This window comes from Halichoerus grypus, chromosome 9, assembly GCF_964656455.1.
Source record: "Halichoerus grypus chromosome 9, mHalGry1.hap1.1, whole genome shotgun sequence".
Lineage (NCBI taxonomy): Eukaryota > Metazoa > Chordata > Mammalia > Carnivora > Phocidae > Halichoerus > Halichoerus grypus.
Genome location: NC_135720.1, coordinates 97,862,872 through 97,885,809, shown reverse-complemented (window position 1 = coordinate 97,885,809; position 22,938 = coordinate 97,862,872). Strand labels below are relative to the sequence as shown.

Below are 22,938 nucleotides of genomic sequence, written 5' to 3'. Positions count from 1 at the left end.
TATGGTTTGTCTCCCTCTCTGATTTTGTATTATTTTATTTTTCTGTCCCTTCTCCTATGTTCATCTGTTTTGTTTCTTACATTCCACATATGAGTAAAATCATATGATATTTTTCTTTCTCTTGCTGACTTATCTCGCTTAGCATAATACCCTCTAGAGCCAATTCTCTTATACAGAAGAGGTGCTTTGTTTTCACACCTGTCAAAATGCTATGCAATAGCAATGCATTAAGTTATCAAAAAGGATCAGGGAGGAGGACCAGAGGAAGAGGCCTTAGTTTAGAGCCATTAAGAGAAAAGTGAGGCCATTGTAGTCAAGCATTGGCTGATCCCCCCAATTTCTATTCTCCAGCTTCCCTTCATCAACAACCACAAGATTTTCCTTCCAGGCATCACTGCTCTAATATTCTTACCCAGGTGTTGGGGTGGGATTAGGTCTATTTTAAGGTCCACTGTGGACACTCATTGGCCATAAACAACCACCAAAGCCTATCTCTCTGTGCACAGGGCAGTGTGGTCAAGTAACTCAATTTGGACCAATGACTCGTGAGGAGATATTTGTTGGCGGATTCTGGGAAAGCAGCTTCCTCCTTCTGAGACTGTACCCATAAAAGACCCTTTCATTCCCATGCAACGTGAAGATAGACGAGAGCAAATAGCCTTGGGAGCTGCTGGCAGCCATCTTGAGGGCACAGAAGAGGCAGCCTTAGGTTGAATCTGACCCTCTGGTCAGTAGGGCCATCCAGTAGTGAGCATTGAGCTGCTGGATCAAGCCATACCTACGATTCCTGAGCTTTCCCATTCTGTGAGCCATTCTGGGAGTCTCTTCATCATTTAAGTCCATTTGAGTTGTGTTACTTCCCTTGTGATTGAAGTCCTTAAAAAAAATTTCCTTAAAAAAGTAAAATTTAAAGAGACAAATAAGAGAACATGAGTTATGGAACCAGAAAAGGCCCTGAAGAGCCAAAGGAATGTTGAAAAAGAAAACCAAAGCTGGAGGCATCACAATTCCAGACTTCAAGATGTATTACAAAGCTGTAATCTTTAAGACAGCATGGTGCTGGCACAAAAACAGACACATAGATCAGTGGAACAGAATAGAGAGCCCAGAAATGGACCGTCAACTCTATGGTCAACTAAACTTTGACAAAGCAAGTAAGAATATCCAATGGAAAAGGACAATCTCTTACACAAATGATGTTGGGAAAATTGGACAGCCACATGCAGAAGAATGAAACTGGACCACTTTCTTACACCACACACAAAAATAAATTCAAAATGGATGAAAAACCTAAATGTGAGACAGGAACCCATCAAACCACAGGCAGCAACCTCTGTGACCTTAGCTGCAGCAACTTCTTGCTAGACACGTCTCCAGAGGGAAGGGCAACAAAAGCAAAAATGAGCTATTGGGACTTCATCAGGATAAAAAGCTTTTGCACAGCAAAGGAAACAATCATCAAAACTAAAAGGCAACCTACAGAATGAGAGAAGATATTCAAAGATGATATATTAGATAAAGGGCTAGCATCCAAAATCTATAAAGAACTTATCAAACTCAACACCCAAAAAAACAAAAAATCCCGTCAAGATATGGGCAGAAGACATGAACAGATATTTCTCCAATGAAAACATACAAATGGCTAACAGACACATGAAAAAATGCTCCACATCACTCGGCATCAGGGAAATACAAATCAAAACCACAAAGACATACCACCTCACACCAGTCAGAATGGCTAAAAATAACAAGTCAGGAAACAACAGATGTTGGCGAGGATGAGGAGAAAGGGGAACCCTCTTACACTATTGGTGGGAATGCAAGCTGGTGCAGCCACTCTGGAAAACAGTATGGAGGTTCCTCAAAGAGTTAAAAATATAACTACCCTATGACCCAGCAATTGCACTACTGGGTATTTATCCAAAGGAAACAAACATAGTGATTCAAAGGGGTAGATGCACCCCAATGTTTATAGCTGCAGTGTCCACAATAGCCAAAATATGGAAAGAGCCCAGACGTCCACCAACAGAGGACTGGATAAAGATGTGGTATATATATAGCCATATGTCCCCACAAACTCCCCAAGTTTGCAACAACACTACCCAAGAAAGTGATTCATTTCTCAGCACGAGAAAATCCCACAATCTTCAGCTGATAGGAACCATGAGTGAGGATGGAAGCACACCACCAGTGAAAGGGGAGAAAAGTGGGAAACAAGAATATAGAAAGAAGCCGGTTTTACCCCTCTAAATCCTGTCAGTCCATCATACCTGTCATCTCATATTCCAGCTTGTCACACCTGCCACTAGCATGAACCAGGTCATGATTCCATGTGGTCAGAGAGAAGAATTAAGGACACTGTGTGGAAGGCTGTGGGTAAGCCACAAGGCTAAAGGTGAAAGATGATGTCATTAGTCACCATCTAGGGCTGGCTAAATTATATGCAGTAACAAATGGTCTCAAATCCAGCCAGAAACAATGCAATAAGTGCTTATTTCTTGCTCACACAAAGTCCACTTGAATGTTAGCAACTCTCCAGAGTAAAACAACTGTCCTCTATACGTTGTCGAGCCTGTGCTCTGAGCCATTTGGTCATCATGGCAAAGGAAAAGAGAGGGCTGGAGAGCCAAGCCCTAGAAATGAAATGCCTCTACCCACATTCTAAGCAACTCATATGGCCCATCAGACCTTAAAAGGGTGGGAAAGTGCAAAGCTTCCTTGTGCTCAAAATAGTTGAGAACTGGATATTAGAGATGGTTATCACAGAGGAGACTAAATGCAGAACTGTGATACATTCTCTTGATTAAAACAGAGAGACAGTTCTGGAAAATCACTCAAATATCTATTAATCGTAGGAGGTTCCTAGCACTTAACTGGAAGTAAGGAAATACTTCACATTGATTCCTTCTGAGTTATATCTGCATCTCCCATCAAAAAGAGAACCTGAAGAAACTAGTACAGTGATTATCATATCCTAGAAAGGCCAGAAGTTCCTTTGGCAAATCAACAGAATTAAGACATGCCTTTCCTGTTTTTCATTTTTGATGTTTTTTAACGTATAAGCTACTATGAGCAACTTATTCCCTCATTAAATGGCTGCTTCTATACAATTCCTTCCTTCCTCCTTTAGAAAGGACACATTTCCCTCATTTTAGTAAAGCTGAGGTGATCTCCTGGTGTATATTTTATGGAAAAGCTTCCCTCATCCACATATTTTTCCCTTGACTTGCATTTATGATGGTTCCATAGAGAAGGGGAGCCAGAGAGAGAACTTGAACCATTGTTGGGGTCAGATACACCTTCATCATACCCCACCAGTAGCCTGCCATCAACAAACTTTAGCCATCAACAAACTTTAGCCACCAACAAAGGGCCAAAAGAGATCCTAACTGCCCTACCAGGGGCCAAAGCAATCCATGAAGATGGCAGAACAACAGTAACCGAATGAACTATTAAGTGGAGTAGGGCATATGTACCCTCCATTGATCTGCCCAATGACATTAGTTCAATCCCCTCAAAGCTGAAATGAACCAGTAGGAAAAGAAGCAGAAAATCCAAATTTACGCAGGAAAGCCTATGCCTGAGACAACCATTTCATAGACCCAAAAACAAGTTAACATCAATCAACTCCTACAAATGACAATGCCATAAAGAAGATCTCCACCTCCATAACAGTTTTTATCAAAAAGCAGGTCAGTACTCTTAATTCTACACAACACCCCTGCTTCTCTCCTTCTGGTCCCCCTTCTTTTTTTTTTTTTTTTTTTAGATTTTTTATTTATTTATCTGAGAGAGAGAATGGGAGACAGAGAGCATGAGAGGGGGAGGGTCAGAGGGAGAAGCAGACTCCCCGCTGAGTAGGGAGCCCAATGTGGGACTTGATCCCGGGACTCCAGAATCATGACCCGAGCCGAAGGCAGTTGCTTAACCAACTGAGCCACCCAGGCGCCCTCTGGTCCCCCTTCTCTCCACCTCTAAAGCAAGCCCCTGAGAGACAGGAGTTCTTTCTCTCGGAGCCGGATGTTCAGCTGATGAAGTCTGCTTCCATGACACTTTCAGTGTTTGAATAACCACATTCTCCCTCATCTAAAATGAGATTTCCTTCCTATCACTTTCACCCGAATTTCTTCACCCTCAGGGCTCCAGCTGGTACTCTAGCTAGCCTGACAAGGCTCTCCACATGCCTCTCCTAAAGACATGCATTTTAGAGGCAGTACTGTGTGACTCTTCAAAGAAGGAGCATACCTCAGAGTCATGGCAGTAACAGTAAGGACCTTGAAGAAGAACATGAATGACTGAGCAAACAAGATTTCCAAGAGGACATCACTGAGTGGAAAAGCCCAGTTTTCCAAATTAACTGAGTTGCCTGCTGCATTTCAAGACTGGGATGATTATTTGCTGTTTCAAATAGAAATGCTATATATATGAGACTCAAAACTGATAACATTTCATAGCTTTTAGCAAAATTAAAAAAATGTTTACCATGATTAGTAAGAAGCCACATATCCAAACACTTATGAAACTCGTATTGTTACTTCTACCAACACAAACACCACCACATCATTTACCACCACACACACACACACACACACACACACACACACACACCCTTAATCTACATCTAATTTCTGAAATCCATTCAACTACTATCTGAGACCCTTCATGCTTGAGAAGGGAGCCTACTCATAGTTGGGTGTCCCCTTTCTTCCTCATCGGGTTCAGGAAGATGGTGATTCACTATAATGTCTCCAGGAAATGAACTAATAAACCTCTGAAAAAGCAAGCTTTTCTCTCAGATGAAGGATTCAATATACTGATAATGTAACATATTCATATATCACAGTTCTCACAGTTCTCACTAAGGGCTAAGGGCTTCCATATAATCCACCCTTGTCACAGATGGGGAAACTGAGACACGAGATTAGAAAACTAAGTTGTCTCAGGTCACCAATGAGTCAGCAAACAGGCTATATTGAACATTTCTGGTTCTTCATTCACCAAGTCCCAATGCCCCTATAGCATCTAAAGAACCCTATTATGGGGCCATCCTACCACCCAAAGCAATTTCTTAGCACCTACGCCTATCTGCAGGCTAGCTAAAGTCTCATATTTGGAAAGGCTCAGAAGAAATCCGATCATTACATTCCCATAATCAGACCCAAAATGAGCCCATGTATTTTTTCACGATATTAGGTTTCCTGAGAAAATTCCGCACAGTATTTATTTAGACCAGAACGGTTTCCATTTACGAAGCTGCACTTTAGAAGGAAATAATCATGTCATGTCCCAATGGGACTGCCCTCTGCCTGTCATTAATAGAGTCATTTTCACCGGGCTAATAAAGCTCACTGTTTTCCAATGAGAATAGAAACTATTATTTTAAGATAAAAGTTAAGAACAAATTTACCTAAGATGATTTAAACTCCTGTATGGTAGTGTAATAATTACTCAGTGATATTATAATGCCTAAGAATAAGGACTTTGTTTGGCCAAAATGTGATAGAGTCTTTGAAACCATAACCTCATTTGTTGTTAAAATACCTTGGTGGGAAAGGAACAGGCAGATGTCATGAACTCATTTAATACAAAGAGTCCCTGAGAAACAGAGAGGCAAAATTAATTTGTTCAGACGAATTTAAGCCTGCATTCAGGCTAAACATTGCCTGAATTCCCTCTTCTTAAAGAAAGAGCAAGAGAGGGGCACCTGGGTGGCTCAGTTGGTTAAGCGACTGCCTTCGGCTCAGGTCATGATCCTGGAGACCCAGGATCGAGTCCCACATCGAGTCCCACATCGAGTCCCGCATCGAGTCCTGCATCAAGTCCTGCATCAGGTTCCCTGCTCAGCAGGGAGTCTGCTTCTTCCTCTGACCCTCCCCCCTCTCATGTGCTCTCTCTCATTCTCTCTCTCTCAAATAAATAAATAAAATCTTAAAAAAAAAAAAAAAAAGAGCAAGAGAAAGAAGCCTTCAAAGTCTTGGGCTCAAAAAAGTGACAAGTCCCCTTTTACATAGCCACTTCTGGTTATGACAACACCACAGTAAACAATGCCATAAATGATAACAGCTTACCCGTTCATCACAGTGTGCAGAACACTCACACACTCACTATCTTTCTGAACTGCAGAGTCCCGCTCTGTATTTAAGCAGAGGTGGTAATATCTAGCACATTATGGAGGCTTCCTATGAATGAAACACTGCACTAAGTGCTCTACATGTATGAGGTAGGACTTAACAGACTGAAATCAAGAAAATTTGCCCAATGTTATACAATAAGTAAGTAGGAGGCTCAGCCTTAAGTCCAGTTTTTATTCAGAGCTCAGGATCATCTTGAGTTCTTAGTTTCCTCCTATTATTACCCTTTTATATGAATTGTCTTCCTCTCTCCACAGCCTGGAAGTCAGGTAGTACTAACTTTAATCAACTGAAAGGTTAAGTGACTTGCCACACACTCAGAATCAGACAGGACATCTCTAGAACTACAAGCCAGGTCGCAGGAGTCCTGTTCATCATGTAACCCATCTATCTCTGCTATCTGCCTAATCATCCTAAGGAGGGAAAGTCCCTTTCAGATGTGAAGCCACCTGCCTTCCCAACTCACCCTGCCCTCACAACAGGCAACCAGTATACCTTAGGGGCCTCACTTCACAGAGAAACTACAGGCACAAGGGATTCTGTAAGTTCCCTCCAGGTCAGAGATGGATGGTTGAGTTCCTACATCTTAGGTGTCTGGCCTAACAACCAGCTCAACCTTGCTTTCAGTAGCACCTACCTCCACAGGCACACAGGTCTGATGATAAACAAGGAATAAAAAGGGCTTTGAAAGGAAGGAGAAGAATAAGAAGAGAAGAGGAGAAGGAAAGGAGGGGAGGGAAGGGGAGGGAGAGAACAGGGAGCAGAGGAGGAGAGGGGAAGAAAAAAGTAAGAGAAGAAAAGAAAAAATAGGGAAGGAAAATCAAAAGGAGAGGAGAGAAGAAACAACAGCAGAAAAGTATTTTTGTGTTTCAGTAATAGGAGGAAAACAACCAATTAGGGAATGGAAAGTCATTTCAAATTAGTGTCTATCTAGCTATACACATTATTTTTAAAATGTAAAATCTAGCACATTGCTGTATTACACTAATCTTCTAGGAGAATCCCCTTCAACAAAAAGTAAAGATTAAATTAAGCAATGTGATTTTGCTTTTTAAATAATAATCCAGTGCAGATATATACCTTCATCCATCTGTCCATCAAAAAGGAATCCAATATGGATCCCACTCTCAGAGAATTTAGTGTCTAGTTGGGAGAAAAGATATTTTAATAAATACACATAATTTAAATAATTTAAAAAGATAAATTCCTGAGACGGTACTATTGGATTTCCCAAGAGAGAAATCCTTCAATTTTAAGGAAAATACAATCTTCCTGAGGGAAGTGTGCCCTGAAGAGCCCAGGTAAATTTAAAAATATAAGTATTTCCCAAAAGATGGTGATGATTTGGCCACTTGACATCAGGGTTGTGTGGGAGCTATTCTATGGTCACTAGATGAATGGATGTGGTGAGAACCCTATGGAGTCTTGGTCTTGTCGAGTTGAGTAACACACTTGAAGATCACAGCTTTAATCCAAGCACCTTTAACTGAAGAAACCATCTCTAGCACTAGTGATGGTGAGTCTGGGCATGAAGAAGGTGCTGCCCAGCCATAATACTCATCTGCATCCTTCTTTTCTCTTCCTGCTTGTGATCTACATCCTGCTTGCATTTACTTGCCACTCCCTAACCCTCCAAAATCTGGGTCTTCTCCCCACCAATACCATCTTACAGCCTCAAATATTACTAAGGATCTCCTGATCATGTTATTTTTGGTACACCTCATCGCACTGTCCCTCAATCTTTCCCCTCTCCTGGGTTTCATGATGCTGTGGCAAGAACTTTCAAACATACATTTAGCAATAGAACCCTTCTTTCAAATGAAATCATAAAGCTCCAATAAATTATCAGAGCTTTCTGGTAAGACTTGAAATCAGGCAGTGTTAAGTCCTCAAAATTTGTTCTTTTTCAAGGCAGTTTTGGCTATTCATTGTGTTTCCATAAAATTTTTAAATCAGCCTAGAAATTTCTACCCCCCCAAAAAAGGAAGAAAGGAAGGATAGAAGGAAGGAGGGAAGGGAGGGAGGGAGGGAGGGAGCTGTTGGGATGTTATTGGAATTGAATTGACTCTTAATATTAATTTAGAGCATAGAACTTAACTGGAAGAACTAACATTTTAACATTACTGAGAATTCCAGTAATGGATCTCGCTCATTATGTTTCCTCTGTTTTGGATTCATTAATTTTAGATTTGTGGGTTTGTAATTTTCATCAAAGTTGGAAAATTTGGGGCCATTATTTCATTCAATATTTTTCTATCCCTCCTACTTCTACCCCCTTTTCCATACCAGCTCCCTACAATTGGATTGTACTCCAATCTTGGATTGCTCCTGCTGGTGAAACTGCTTCTCTCTTCTCTCTGCTTGGGTTCTGTTTCCCAGTGCGCTGTGTCTGGAGTTGTGCTCCCAGGCAGAAAACCACTCTCCTGGTGTGTTCCCCTTCTCTCAAGGATCACAGCCTTGTGCTGACTATTATCTGATACATTTTGACTAGTTACGTAGTTGCAGTTGCGTATGGCAGGAGGGTAGTCTAAAACTCATTATTCTCTCATGGCCAAAACCAGAAGCCCACACATTCACATTTAAGAGCAAGGCACTAAAAATCTAAGTGGATGATCTGTGCAAGCAGGACTTCATGACGCTTCCTAATGTCAAAATCTGTGGGTCTTTACTGTGATTTAATCTCTCCAAAGAAGGATCTTTGTCTCCTTTCTAGAAGGAGGAGAACTTGGGTTGCCAGGATTCTGAGCTGGGCAGAGGAAAGAACATAGCAGTATCAGAGGAGGTTGACCTCTCTCTAATGAGCAGGCAGACTTCTCATTCATCTGCCAGATTTCAGTACCAGCCTCCATCCCCATCTCCCTGTGTTTGGCATCAAGTGCCTCACTAATATCTTACTAATCCAATTTGTCCACAAATTTTGCCTCTGCATCCTGGAGGGAGGGGTGGAAGAGATGTCTGGTTGGGTCTGTCAGGAGCAGTGTCCTAGGGATTTAGACACTCTTTATAGGGGATTTCAAATAACCCCCCACACACATAGCTTTTAGCACCCTGCCTCAGACCTATTTCCTGGTACTTATATTTCTCTAAATCTAAAGCTTCTTTAGGGTTCTTTGGGGGCAAACTGTCTTGCTTTTTATCTAAATTTCCCTTTGCAGGAACTTAATTTTGACTTGCCTCCACCCCACCCCACTAAATCATTTGCACCTCTCTTACTTTTCATCTTCATATAATACTTGTATTTGTGTTATAAATGTCCTCTCATTTTATCAAAGAAGAGATTTATGCCTCTGTTTCTTGTTCTCCTTTTATTATACCTACATGAAACAGGTCCCCGACTCTGGTTAAAAATCCATTCTTAGCTATATTAAGCTTCATAGCCACATTTTCAATGATTTTTATGTTTTTTGCTGTTTTGGGGGCTATTGGTTCATTACTGTTTCCTGTATCCCATATCATCTCCGTTCCTGGATTCCTTTTACAATTTGCCAGAGTACATCATTTTTCAGAGAGTGCACAAGGGTGATAAGCTTTCTGAATTTTGTATAGTGTGTATGTCTTTACTTTGTTCTTACTCCAAATAGTACTGCATATAGGATTCCAGGTTTAAAATCATTTCCCAGATAACGTTAACAGCACTGTTTTCAGACTTCTTTTTCCACTGATATGGCAGATCAGATGTTCAGAGAAACCTCTTCCAGTTATCACAACTGAAATTGCTGGTAAAACATCTGGATGAGTCAAGTGAACGTAAAGGAATTCCTTGGAGGCAAAAATGGAGAGGATGCTGTGCTCCTGCCCCTCCGCCCTTCCAGAGAGTTTCAGAGCTGCATGGATTTAACTGAGTTTGAGAGCGCTCCTAACATCCACAGTAGACCAAACCTATCTCCTGCTCCCAAACAAATAATTCCTCTTTTTTTACGAGCTACTCTTAAGGCTTCACCTTGACAGAAACAGATCTAACCTTTCCTGTACAAAGGGAAAGAGGGAGGGGGGAGGGGCAAAGGGGAGGAGAGGGGAAAAGGGAGGGAGAGAGGGAGTGAGAGAGAGAAAGAGAGAGAGAGAGAGAAGAAATGTCAACCCACGAAACCAGAGAGGGAGACAAACCATAAGAGACTCTTAATCTCAGTAAACAAACTGAGGATTGCTGGAGTGGAGGTGGGTGGGAGGGATGGGGTGGCTGGGTGATGGACATTGGGAAGGGTATGTGTTATGGTGAGTTATATAAGACTGAAGAATCACAGACCTGTACCCCTGAAACAAATAATACATTATATATTAATTAAAAAATTTTTTAAAAAAGAAAAGAAATGTCAATCCAGCAATTCCCACAAGCAATCCTTTCATTAATTACCCTGACTCAATGTCTGCCCTGACTCAAGCTTGGAATTTCTCCCAGAGCTCCATAGAAGAGTATAGCTGTATTCTATCAGTTCTCTCTCTAAACCTACTTTGGTTTGTGTTTATTCAGCTCTGGTTTCTCTATGCATCCAACCCAATTTGTCCTTCAGAAATCCCTCAAACCCACAGATTGTCTTATAGCACCCATTCTTTCAGATTCTTCGTTCTAATATACTTTCTCTTGTTTCAATGTATCACAGTGATAGATAGTAGTCGTAATCAATGTCTTCTGAAAAAAAGAAAAATGTACCTGAGCTAAAATGAAAAGAAGACCATGATGTAGTCATTCATTTATAAATCTATTCATCCATTCCATAATTGTTAATGAGATCTGCTGTGTACTAGGCATAGTTCTAAGCATTTGGAAACAGCAGTGATAAAGTTCTTCTATTCAAGAAGCTTATATACTAGAGTGCCATTAGATTTTTTTAAAAAATACAAGTTGAAGAATAATACAAATAACACAATAACATGTTTGTGTGCAAATGTATGTGTGTATACTTGTGGTGTATGTGTTTGTGTGTGTTTCCTTTCAGATATAATCTTCAGAGGATAGGATTAGAGAAGCAACATGTGATTTGGCTTCTTTTAACTATCCTCATTTGCATTTCTATATTGTTCATTAGTACAGTTCATTCAGTCTCTGTTCTAGCTACTGGGGATATACCAGTGAACAGAGCAGGCAAACATTTCTGCCTTCTTGGAGGTCATATTCTAAGCAAGAAAAGCCAGACACTAAATAATAAACATAATAAATTAGTAACTTATGTAGTACATTGGCAGGTGGTAAGGACTATGGGAAAAAAGAACAGAGTAAGGGCAATTGCAAGCATGATATATGGGGTGAGCAGCCCTGGGTTGCAGTTTTAAATAGAATGGTAAGTGTCGACCTCAATGAGGAAGTAACTCCTCAGCACAAAGTTAAAAGTGAAAGGTGGTACTTAAAAAAAGGAGGAGGAAGAGTATTCAAGCAGAAGGAACAGTAAATGCAAAGGTTTCAGTGTGGAAGCAAGCCTGGCATGGTCCAGAAACTGCAAAGAGCCAGTGGCTTGGAACAGAGCAGACAAAGGTGACAAAAATCAGTGGTGAAGGCAGAGAGGAATTGGAGGAGGGGGTTGGTGCAGAGAATGGCCCATTAGGTCAATGTCAGGACTTGACTTTTAATTGCAAGAGAATTTGGGAGCCACTGGAAAGTTTTTGAGAAGAGTGAAATCATCTGACATATTTTGAAATGATCATTAGGGCCCCATTAATATAGACCGAAGGGAGGCAAGGGTGGAAGCAGGGGGACCCATTGGGTGAGCCTTGTAACACTCAGCAAAATGTGATAGTGATGATGATAGCTAACTTGCTACAAAGACACAGCCAACATAATTTCCTGATGGATTTGATAGAGAATTCAGAGGATCAAGGATACCTCCATGGCCTGAGCAACTGAAAAGACAGAGCTGACACCAGCTCAGTCCAGGACGGTGGGGGATGGGGGATAGCAGGGACAAGCAGCAGTGATCAGGAGTTCAACTTAGAACCTGCTAGACTTGAGATGCCACTTCCATATCCAAATGAAGATATCAGTAGGCCTTAAGGTTCGGGAATTTAAAGTTCAGAAGAGCTCTGGGATGGAGATTACAATTTGGGAGTCAGGAGCATGGGGAGAGATATATCTATCTATATCTATCTGTATCTATATCTATCTATATATATATATAGAGAGAGAGAGAGAGAGTTCAAAAGTTTGCAAAGATCATTTTGGAAAGTCAGCTTGTCATTTTCTACCTGCCCCATTTGATTTTCCGTATCTTTGAACACTTTGACTAACACAAATTATCAAGTGCAGATTACTGTGTGTGTTCGTCCTCTCCATTCTCTCCATCATTTCCCTAGTTCAATTATCTCTATCCTGCCTCCCCTAGATTCCCCAGGGCATCCCACACCCAGCAACCAGATCAATGTGACTGAAGCACACCTGTGATCCTGCGGGGCCTCCTTGAAGATGATCCATCACCTGATGAATTCAAGGGCCAAACCCTTAACCTGCCACCCCCAGCCCATCCTACCTTCCCAAACCTAGAACTCACTAGTCCCCTTCAAACACATCATGTTCTTTTCACTATTCCCATGGGCTCTTGCCTCAGTGACTTGTCCATAGTGGTTCCTCCACCAGAAACACCTTTTCTCCGCAACCCCGAATGCCTAAACCCTGCCCATTCTTGAAGACAAGATACAAATGCCACCTACTTCAGCTGACCTAGACTGCTGCCCCATCTGGAAATAATCTTTCCCACTTCTGATCCCACACTTGATGGTAGGGGAAGAGCATGGCATGAGCAACATTTCCTAAAGAGAGAACAGCAGGACAGATATGAACCTCAATTCTGAAAATAAAGTGTTCCATGAACAAACAAGTTTGGATAATACTCCACACAAAAGCTCTCTCTTGGAAATTCCCATTATGTTCTTACATGTGGAATGTTCTCAAATGTCCTTTGGTTAAAAAAAAATATATATATATATATATACATATATATATATAACTTTGTTTAGCCCAGTTTTCACAAATGCATTTGACCTTGGAACACTTTTATCACAAAATATTTATTAACATTCTATGGAACGTGTGTTCCAAGGTTCTCACCTAGTACTTAGAGCTGGAGACCTGAATTCTAGCCCTGGTTAAGCACCTGTCAGCACTGGTTTTCCCCAGATCCATGTCCAGATAAGGCAATTGTGTATGCCAACACAAATGACAGGTCACCCCCACATCCGAGCTGGGAAGCCAGACATCCCAACATCCATAGGGTAACCAGACATCCCAGGACTGGGGTCTCCTAGACACTGGCACTGGCCTAGTAGATTTTGACAGACATGCCCTTCTGGTTCCTAAAGATTGAATGGCTTACTTCCCCCATAGTGATTGATGGTCACACAGGCTATCATGCCAAATTACTAGGTGTGTGACCTTTGTCAGGTCACCTCTCTTTAAGGACCTCAGTTAACTCAGCTCTTGAATGAAGGGGCTTGTCTAGAGGGTGTACAACCTCTCCTCCAGCTGTGATGAATTGACTCTATGTGTCCTTCTTCAAACCTTACCTACTTCCTATATGGTCTCTCTTCCTTATTATCCCCTAAAGGGGTCTCTTTCCATGTTACTTTTTTTTAATCTCCTTCAGAGCATGGCAGAGAACCTTGACAATGGCTGCAACTCAATAAATACATGCTGCACAAATATTTAAAGAAGACAGGCAATTAAGCCTCTGGCGAAAAAAAATTCAAAATTATTCTTTGAGATGATGAAAATTTAAATGAAATCTAAGAAGCAAAACAGTGTGGTCGAAGCGCAAGCGCCCCCGAGAAATCATGCCGTACCATTTCCTAGCACTACTGCTAGCGGACGGACACTGCTAGGGATGGCTAACGGTGTGCACCCGCTCAGCGGGAGGGGCAGATGCAGCGGCTCACATGTCAGGACACCAACATCCAACCAATCCTATCAGGTGGGTACTATTATTATCCCCACTTTACAGATGAGAAAACTGAAGCACAGAGGGGTTAAGTAACTTGTCTGAAGCCCGCCAGGTAGCAAGTGATAGGTTCAAGTCCCCACAGTCTAGCTCCAAAGCCCTCTCTTCAGCACCGTGCAACCTGTCTCTCCTTTCTTTTCACTGGCATTGCTCCCATGAGCATCCCAACAACTCACATCATTGCCCAGACAGAGACTGCGGCCCAGGAAGACGTAGAGATTGCTCGGTGTCCCACAGCTCTCGTTCCACAGTACAACACTGATACACAATGCAGCTCAGCAGACCCGCGGCCCCGTGATCAACATTTGAGACGTCACGGACAGCCAAATGCAAGAAAGCGGCACAGGAGCGAGGAGGAGTCTATGATCCGAGGACTGTAGTCCCGGAGATGATAAAATGGGCAATGGACTGAAAGGAAAAGGCATATTCAGGGGACACAAGGAAGCCAGAAGTGACAGGCTGGTGCAGTCTTCCCTGCAGGGAAGGTGAAGGGGTGTGAGGAGCCTGGGGAGGTGAGGTCAGGGAGGCCCCTGGGGGCGGCGGGCAGGAGGCAGACAGGGAAGAGTTAAGGAAGAACAGAAACGTTGTATTATTTGTAATTGCATACATTTTGACACTAGTCTGAAGTTATTCAAAAAAAAAAAAAAAGAAAGAAAGAAAGAAAGAAAACCATGCCTACCCACCCAGGAAGTATAGTTTGGTATTGGGAAGGTTTGACTGAATGAAGCTACATTCACTGGTGAATCTCCAGTAGTGTGTGACACATGATGGGCACGCCGTAAATGTTTGTTCCAAATAAAGGAGACAAAAAGAGGAAAACTGAGAATGGCTTTCATAATGAAAAAGGCACCTAAGGGAGTAGGTGCTCAATAAATATTATTTTTTATCTGTGTATCACGAGAAGCCCAGAGAGTTGTAAAAGATTATCTGATATATTTCCAAGGAGCCCTCAGCCTCTGATTTCGATTCTCGAAAATTCCCTGGGGAGGCTGTGGAATCTCTCAGGGGGGACTTTGAAGAGCACATTCTTCGGGGAGCCACTGGGAAGAGTGGTTTAGATGATGTCAAAACGGATAAATTAAGGTAAAGAGCCCCAGCAGTGCTTTACAGTTCTGATTTTCACGTAATGCCCTCAAAAGCCAAAGCTTCCACTATGCCCTCCACAGAACAGATGAGCCAGATGGACCAGCAGACATCATTGTCCCACCACCTGAGGATGGCTGAGTGATTTTTGAAACCTTCCAGAAGGGCCTAGTTAAATTGAGGGCCATTTATTTCGTGAAGAAATAAACCACAGAGAGCCCCTTTCAAACATGCACGCGGAGAGCAGGACAAAACACCGAGGAGATTATCTGTTCAGAATTTGCTTTAAAAGAGCCCAGGCAGCACTCATTTGTTTTTGAGAAAATATATGATTAACCATAGTTAACTATGAATTCAGATGTTGTGCATTAGACCAGCTTCTCAAAGTTTGAGAGCATTTAATATTATATATCGCTGCCATTTGGACTAAATTGTTTTTTTAATGTACACAATATTACAAATTTAATTTGAGCTGTTTGAATCAGTCTGTAAAAAAGATTTGATTATACCTGAGTGTTCTGGCCCCGGCTCTTCCGTATCTCAGTAATCTTGGCGGTAATTGGCTGATTAGGCGTCTCACACTCCATCTTTGCCTCAGTTTCCATGGCGATGTTACAAGAGCTATTATAGATGAGAACTTCATCTCTTTCCACTTTAGGGCTGAAACGAGAGGGGAGGTTAAATGGGGTGTCATCAATCTTAATGAAATGCAATTATTTTTACTCTTATTAATCATTGCAAGCCATTAGCTTGTGGCAACTACAGGCCACCATTTGTCAAATTTTGCAAATTTCTGTAATTTTGTTTCCATTCTTTTATTGTTTATTTGTTTTCCTTTTATCTGCACACGCTGCAATGAAAATGCACATGGTAAATATCTTTCACTGAGGCCTTTCTCTTTTCCGAATCTATTAGGAACATTAGCAAAAGCTTCTCCAAAGCACAACTTAACAAGCAATGTGCACACAATACTTCCAGTTCCAAAAATGGAAGCAAATGTTGGGCAGAGGTGTTGTTTTTTTTTTTCTTTTTTTTCTTTTCCCCTTCCCTCTTTCTGTTCTTACTCACACTTAGTGTTGGGGGAGTGAATTGCCTGAATCCCCCCAGGGCAGATGGAGAAATTGGAAAACCCACACAACTGGCTAACTGGTCCCTAATTCCAACTGTGAAAAAATGAGCTCATTTAGGCTTTCAATTCCCTCTCCCCAGCTGATGGCAATGAGGTTCTGTTGCTAGCAGTGGAACATTAACTTAGTAAATTAATTAAACTTACTTAACAGCCCAGACTAAGGAGATTCGATATATGTGCCAGTTATACTACCAGCCACTTGCTTTAAAAGTCCTCTTGCTTTAAGGAGAGAAGCCAGACTGGATTTAAAATGAAAAACAGCAGTGTAGCGCTACAGAAAGTCTAAAAATACGCTGTCTAGAGGAGGTGAAAGTGTGGATATTGCAGGCTATAGTCCCCAACAGGTGTGATATTTATTCAACAATAATCCTGGCTTTAGGCATTGTTGCAACTAACTCAGAGATTATTAGTAACAATAATGCATGATGTCTCATACTTTTCAACAACTTCATTCGTATGATCTCATTTGGGCCAGTAAAGTAGATAGAGGCATAAAAAATGTAAAGAGATAGAGATCAGGAGATTTGCATAAAGCCAAACACAGAAGTACAGCAGCTCCGAGATTAGAACCCAGGGGTCCTGTCTCCTAGAGCAGGACTCTCGAGTTTTGAGATGCTGTTTGAACATCTGCACGAAGAAGGCAGATCCCATGGGAAGACCAGCAAGGGCCACGGAAAGGACAAAAGGTCACTGCTTGAGAAACTATAAATCATGTCGAACTAGAGCATCTCTTCTCAAATTAATGTCAAAATGGTTTCTCCCGCAATTTGCTAGAAATACCAAGAAGGAGAACTACCACACCTACTTAGTCTTCTCTTCCTCACAGTAAAATATTCCCAGCATCGTATTCACCAAGTCAGGGCTTCCACACCCACTGTGCTCTAGACCTACTAGAGATTGTCCATATTTTAACACTATGCAGCCCAGAACTGAACACACATAGCTTGAGCTGGCCCCCGGGGCTGTGGTTCTTCTTTTACCTGAGTCCTCCTTCCCATGACACCTAACACTGTGCTTGCTTTGTAGCCCCATGCTGAAATTAAGATGGTGGTAAACTCAGAGTCTCAGAGCCACAATGCCTGAGGATTTCGCCATGTTGTATTTGTTCAACTGATTTTCTGAGAAGCATTAGCATGCAGAGGTTTGGCTAGGAAGCAGACCAGCTAGATTTGAATCCCCGAACAGATATCTACCTTCTATAGGACGTTATAAAGACGTGACTCTCTTGGGGCACCTGGGTGGCTCAGTCGGTTAAGCGTCTGCCTTCGGCTCAGGTCATGATCCCAGGGTCCTGGGATCGAGCCCCGCATCGGGCTCCCTGCTCGGCGGGGAGCCTGCTTCTCCCTCTCTCTCTGCTGCTCCCCCTGCTTGTGCTCTATCCCTCTCTCTCTCTCAAATAAATAATAAAATCTTAAAAAAAAAATTAAAAAAAAAAAAAAAAAAAAGACGTGACTCTCTAAGCTTTGGTTTCCACATTTATAAAATGGAGTTATAATCATCGGGTACCTATTTTATATAGGTGTTGAGGGGATGGGGTGAAATGCAGCCTACAAAGTGATTTGCAAAGAATCTGGCACACAGTAAGTGCCCAATAAAGTTACAGTTTTTGGTGGTACTGATGTTGGCGCTATTATTGTTGAAATGTAAATGCGGGAATTACATGTCATCTCACTGATACAGATCCATTGCTCAAATGCGTTTTGAACCTGGAGCCTGTCTTGTAACTACAAATCCATTTAGCTGAGCCATGCATGATCCAGCGGGTAGACAGAGCCACAGGATAAATAAAATGTTCACTCCTAAAGTGTCACTTGTACTCAAAGTTTCAGAAAAGAAAAGCAAAGTAATTTAACTTGTAAATTAAAATGTAATGTAATATTTAGATAAATATGGAAACATGATTGAATAGAAGGCAAAGTCCACATGGATTTTCCAAATAAAACACCTGACTTTAAAGCTAGTTGGTGCTGGCAGCAGGCCACTTTGGGCTTGGCAGCTAGAACCTTCCTTTTACTCCTGGGGGTGGGGGTTGGAGTTGTTAGAATAGTTGGAGAGGCTCTCTCTCTCTCTATTTCCACCAGAAATCACTTATAAATATATCAGGAAGGAAATAAAGTTGGTTCACCACACCATCATGTTCCTTATGAACCAGTACCCAGATAACTACAGACAGTCCTTGACTCACAATGATCTGACTTAGGATTTTTTGACTTTATGATAGTGTAAAAGCAATACCCACTTAGTAGAAACCACACTTCCAATTTTGAATTTGGATCTTTTCCTGACTAGGGATATATGGTACAATCCTCTCTCGTGACGCTGGGCAGCTGCAGCTCCCAGTCAGCCACACGATCATGAAAATAAATAGCCGATACACTTATAGCCATTCTATCCCCATACAACCATTCTGTTTTTCATGTTCAGTACAGTAGCCAAGAAATTACATGAGACATTCAACACTTTCTTATAAAATAGGCTTCATGTTAGATGATTTTGCCCAACTGTAGGCTAATGTAAGTGTTCTGAGCATGTTTAAGGTAGGTGAGGCTAAGTTATGATGTTCGGTAGGTTAGGTGTATTAAATGCATGTTCAGCTTATGGTATTTTCAACTTACAATGGGTTTATCAGGTCATAACCCCGTTGTAAGTCAAGGGAGATCTGTACTTCTATTTCTGAAAGCTCACAAACCATATGATTAATAATTCATTCTAGAATTTTGTCAGGGATAACACAAGCTTAGGTGTCTAAATTTCCAGAATTCCCTTTTTAGGCAAGGGAAAGAGTATTTGGCCATTTCCTCTATCTGTTGTGTGCCCCCACTCATGTTCACTACCAGCAACTAATGATCCTCAATCCTACAAGCAAGTATTTTGTACTAAGTATATAAATGATCTGGGATATAGACTTGAACTCAAGGAAAGGAGTGACCAACTTCCTGTACAACCTTTTCTGGTCTTGAGCTTCTACCCTGTTGATGAGCCTTCCTCTGCCCTCTCTAGGCTCTTCATCTGCAAAAACTAGAGAAAAATGGGTTAAGTCACCCAACAATCCTCTCATTTGTCAGTGGCAATGCACTGTCTTCCATAATCATGTTCTTCTTGCTCTGAAAGAGTTAAAACCACTTTCTGTTAGCTTAGACTTTTTTACAAGCTTTAGATCATATTTCGTTTTGTATCTTTCCCTGGTAATCTCATTAGAGGTTATTTTTCATTAAAAGTCCATCATCAAAAATAGCCAAGACACCAGGATATCAATAGACTAATATTTATGAAACTTAGAAGTTTCCTAATAGCTACTATTCTGTGTTTTCTTCCACAATAATCCTATGAATTAAGTATAAATAGTGTATATATAGACATACACAAATGTAGATAATATAGTTGTGCATGCACACACGCACGCACATAAATATTTATTTTGAGGGAATGTGATAAACATTTTTGGTCCAAATGGTGGAAAAGAGACTTCTAGCACCTAAATTTCCTGACTCCTAATCTGTGGCTCTTTCAGTTGGTCTAATCAGATCCAAAAGTAAGCAGGTAATCATGCACGCACTCTCTAGGATAGGCATCAAAAACATTTGCAGTGTTTCTGTCTCCCTCACTTAGCCTGAAATTGCTTCTGGTGGTTCTGGAATCTCACTGAACCACACACTTCAGCCCAGGCTCTCATTGCTGATGCTGAAGGCACATCATCGTGCCAAGTACACTGTCAACCGAGGGGTCTGGGTTCCAGTCCTGACACTGCCAAGGCTGGACTGTGTGACTCTGGAAAGATACTTAGTGTGTCCTTAGAATAGAATCTAAACTCCTTACTAGGGCCTCCAAGACCTTAAATACCTCCCGGAGCTCAAGTAGAGAACTTTCCTTCCTTCTTACTCTACTCCTACCCTTCTGGCCTCTGACAGTTCATAAAATGTGATGGGGCCTTTGCATTGCTGCCCCTACTGCCTGACCATCCATAATGACACCTTCTTCTCCTTAGCTCAGCAAAAGACCTTCCAGAGAAGCCTCCCCCGAGCACAGTGTATATAGTAGTCCCCCATGATTTTCTATCACATTATAGCCCTTATCACAACATGTGATCTTGTTTATTGTCTGGCTTCCTCCTCTACCCTTAAAGGTGGGGATTTTGCCATCTTGTTCCTCACTGAGTTACCAGCTCCTGGCACAGTACCTACAACATAGTAGACACTTGATAAATTCTGAATAGATGGATGGATGGATGGATAGACAGATAGATGGATGGATGGATGAACTGGGCATATTTTTGCCACAGATATATGTCTACCTTTGCCAAATAACATCAGATCCATAGAAGTAGTGGCTAGCAAGCAGATAGGATAAAGCATTTAATGGAAATGAGTTCCTTGCAAAGATAATGGCAAGTAGTTCTCCAGGTTCACAAGCATAATCTTAAGAGGAAACAAGGTAAGCCATTTGGCATATAATTTTTTAATACTACTTGTATAATTATAGTTTGTTTTCTGGTTATTAAATTAGTATATGTTCCATGAAAAAAAATTCATAAAAACTCAATGAATAAATGTAAGTAATACTCCAATCACCTAGGGTAGGCACTCAACATTTAAGAATACATTCTTCTAGTCTTTTTTCTGATCATCTGTTATATGTGTATAGAAACATATGTACTATATACACCATTAATATTAAATCGATACAGGGATGCCTGGGTGGATCAGTTGGTTAAGTATCTGCCTTCAGCCCAGGTCATGATCCCAGGGTCCTGGGATCGAGTCCCACATCAGGCTCCTTGCTCAGTGGGGAGTCTGCTTCTCCCTCTCCCTCTCTCTCTGTTGCTCCCCCTGCTTGTGCTCTCTCTCTGATAAATAAATAAATAAATAAATAAATAAAATCTTTTTAAAAAAAGATTAAATCGATACATTATTTTGAGACCTGTCCTTTTTACTTCCCAACATATGGTAAGCATTTCCATCTTCAGTTAAATATTCTACATCATGATTTTCAAAGGTTTCCTAGGATATTAGTATTTAAATTCATCCTTTAATACTAAATACTTCATTCCAAATTTTTTGTTATTATACCTAAAACTTCAAAAAATGTAGTTTTTCATAAATATTACATCTTTCTAACTGCCTTCTTAAAATCCTAGAAGTGAAATTACTAGAACACAGGGAATGGAGACTTTTAAGTTGATCAGTGCCTATTGCCAAATGATATCAATAAGAAGGGCATCACTTTTAATAGGGTCTGAGGCTGTTCCCTCAGCAACTTCTTGAGTAGAGAAGAACATAGAAGAACTTGAAAGAATTGCTGGGGGGATTTGGGGAAGTCTTCATATTCAGCTGAGCTAGGACCTGACATGTGTTTCTTGGTATCCAGCATTCGTGAGTTCTGAAGTCCAGTCCTGCCTGAGTACAACCTCCAGTACCCCATTCCCTGTATGACCTAAACAGGGTTCTTCACACCTTCCAGAAAGCAACCAGCCAAGGAGGCTCCTCTCTTCCTCTGGCTAAACACAAACCTCTCTCTGGTGATGATTCGTCCTAAAACACAGGCTGTCTTGGGACATCAAAAAGTCAGACTGTCAGCAAAAGTGCTGGTTATCTCTTTCATTCTGGGTAATGAGTCTTGTTTATTTTTAATTTTGAATGGGAAGATAGGCCTTCATTAAACAACCAGGTGTGACCTCTCTATCTAGATAAGAAATAAAGAAGAGTGCAGGGCGACATTCGGCACTAAAATTTCACACTGCATGGGAAAAGAACTGCTGGCAGAAATTAAGGCTGTCCTGAGTCACCAACAGGATCACACGTTTTCCTTAAGCGTGTTTAGAAAAGAGGGTTTTACCTGGAAAGTGGTGGTATTGATTTGTTTGTTTTTTTTTAAGTTCAAAAAATCTTCATAAGCTTATCGCTCCTAAATCCTAGATCTACAGTAATTCTGCCTGCACATCCCCCCTTCTTTTGAATAAACATTGTGCAATCTGCTAGATTTCTCTATGACTTTTTTTCATACTTGTGAATCTGTTTGGAAAGAAAAGAAAAAGGAAAAGGGAAAAGAGCCTTCTGTTTTTCATAATGTCTAATCTTTTTCCCCATTGGCATTCACCAGATGTTGCTTTGGATCGGAAGATAAATATTAAAATCTAAGCAAGAACAAAGTGAGCTGTTTACTGGGCAGATTTTTCAGATGTTCTCTCAAACACTTGAAAAGACAGGAGATGCTTTGATATGCAGACTGGCTGGAATCCACAACGGAATGGTGCCTCTAACAAGAGTGGTAGGCCCTGGGGGCCATGTCCACACAGCCTGCAGTTCTTGATGGTTCCATCTGTCCGTTGGCCATGCATTTGTGGGGAAGGTCAGGGAGGGAGAAGACAGGGTTACCTGATGAAAAGGCCTGAGAACCAGGGGGACGTTGACTCTGTCCAATGATCTGGTGCAAAGAGGCATTGGGGACTTTCTTCACAAATGTAGAGGTAAGGCCATGATTGGGGCAGTGTCTCTGTCCCCACAGTGACAGTCAAATCACACTGCACGTATGTGCGGCTGGAGGCTTCACAGCTCTCCTCCACATGCTTCAGGCCACACAGGAAAGCCAAGGACACTGCGGGAAACACTCACAATTAGGTTAGGCAGTAACCACAGAAAGAACTAAAGAAGATGCTGTTACATAAATGCATTTCATGTGT

General features: G+C 41.4%; 1 protein-coding gene across 1 annotated transcript in view; it reads right to left on the bottom strand.

Moving 5' to 3' along the window:
• The window catches only part of PKHD1 (PKHD1 ciliary IPT domain containing fibrocystin/polyductin), a 443,829-nt gene that overhangs the window by 343,147 nt on the left and 77,744 nt on the right, over positions 1-22,938 (bottom strand). Inside the window, exons 33-34 of the mRNA XM_078054411.1 lie at positions 22,634-22,853; positions 15,643-15,793 (exon numbers count right to left, since the gene is read on the bottom strand). Coding sequence (XP_077910537.1) covers positions 15,643-15,793; positions 22,634-22,853 — 371 coding nt within the window. The remainder of the gene's footprint in view (positions 1-15,642; positions 15,794-22,633; positions 22,854-22,938) is intronic.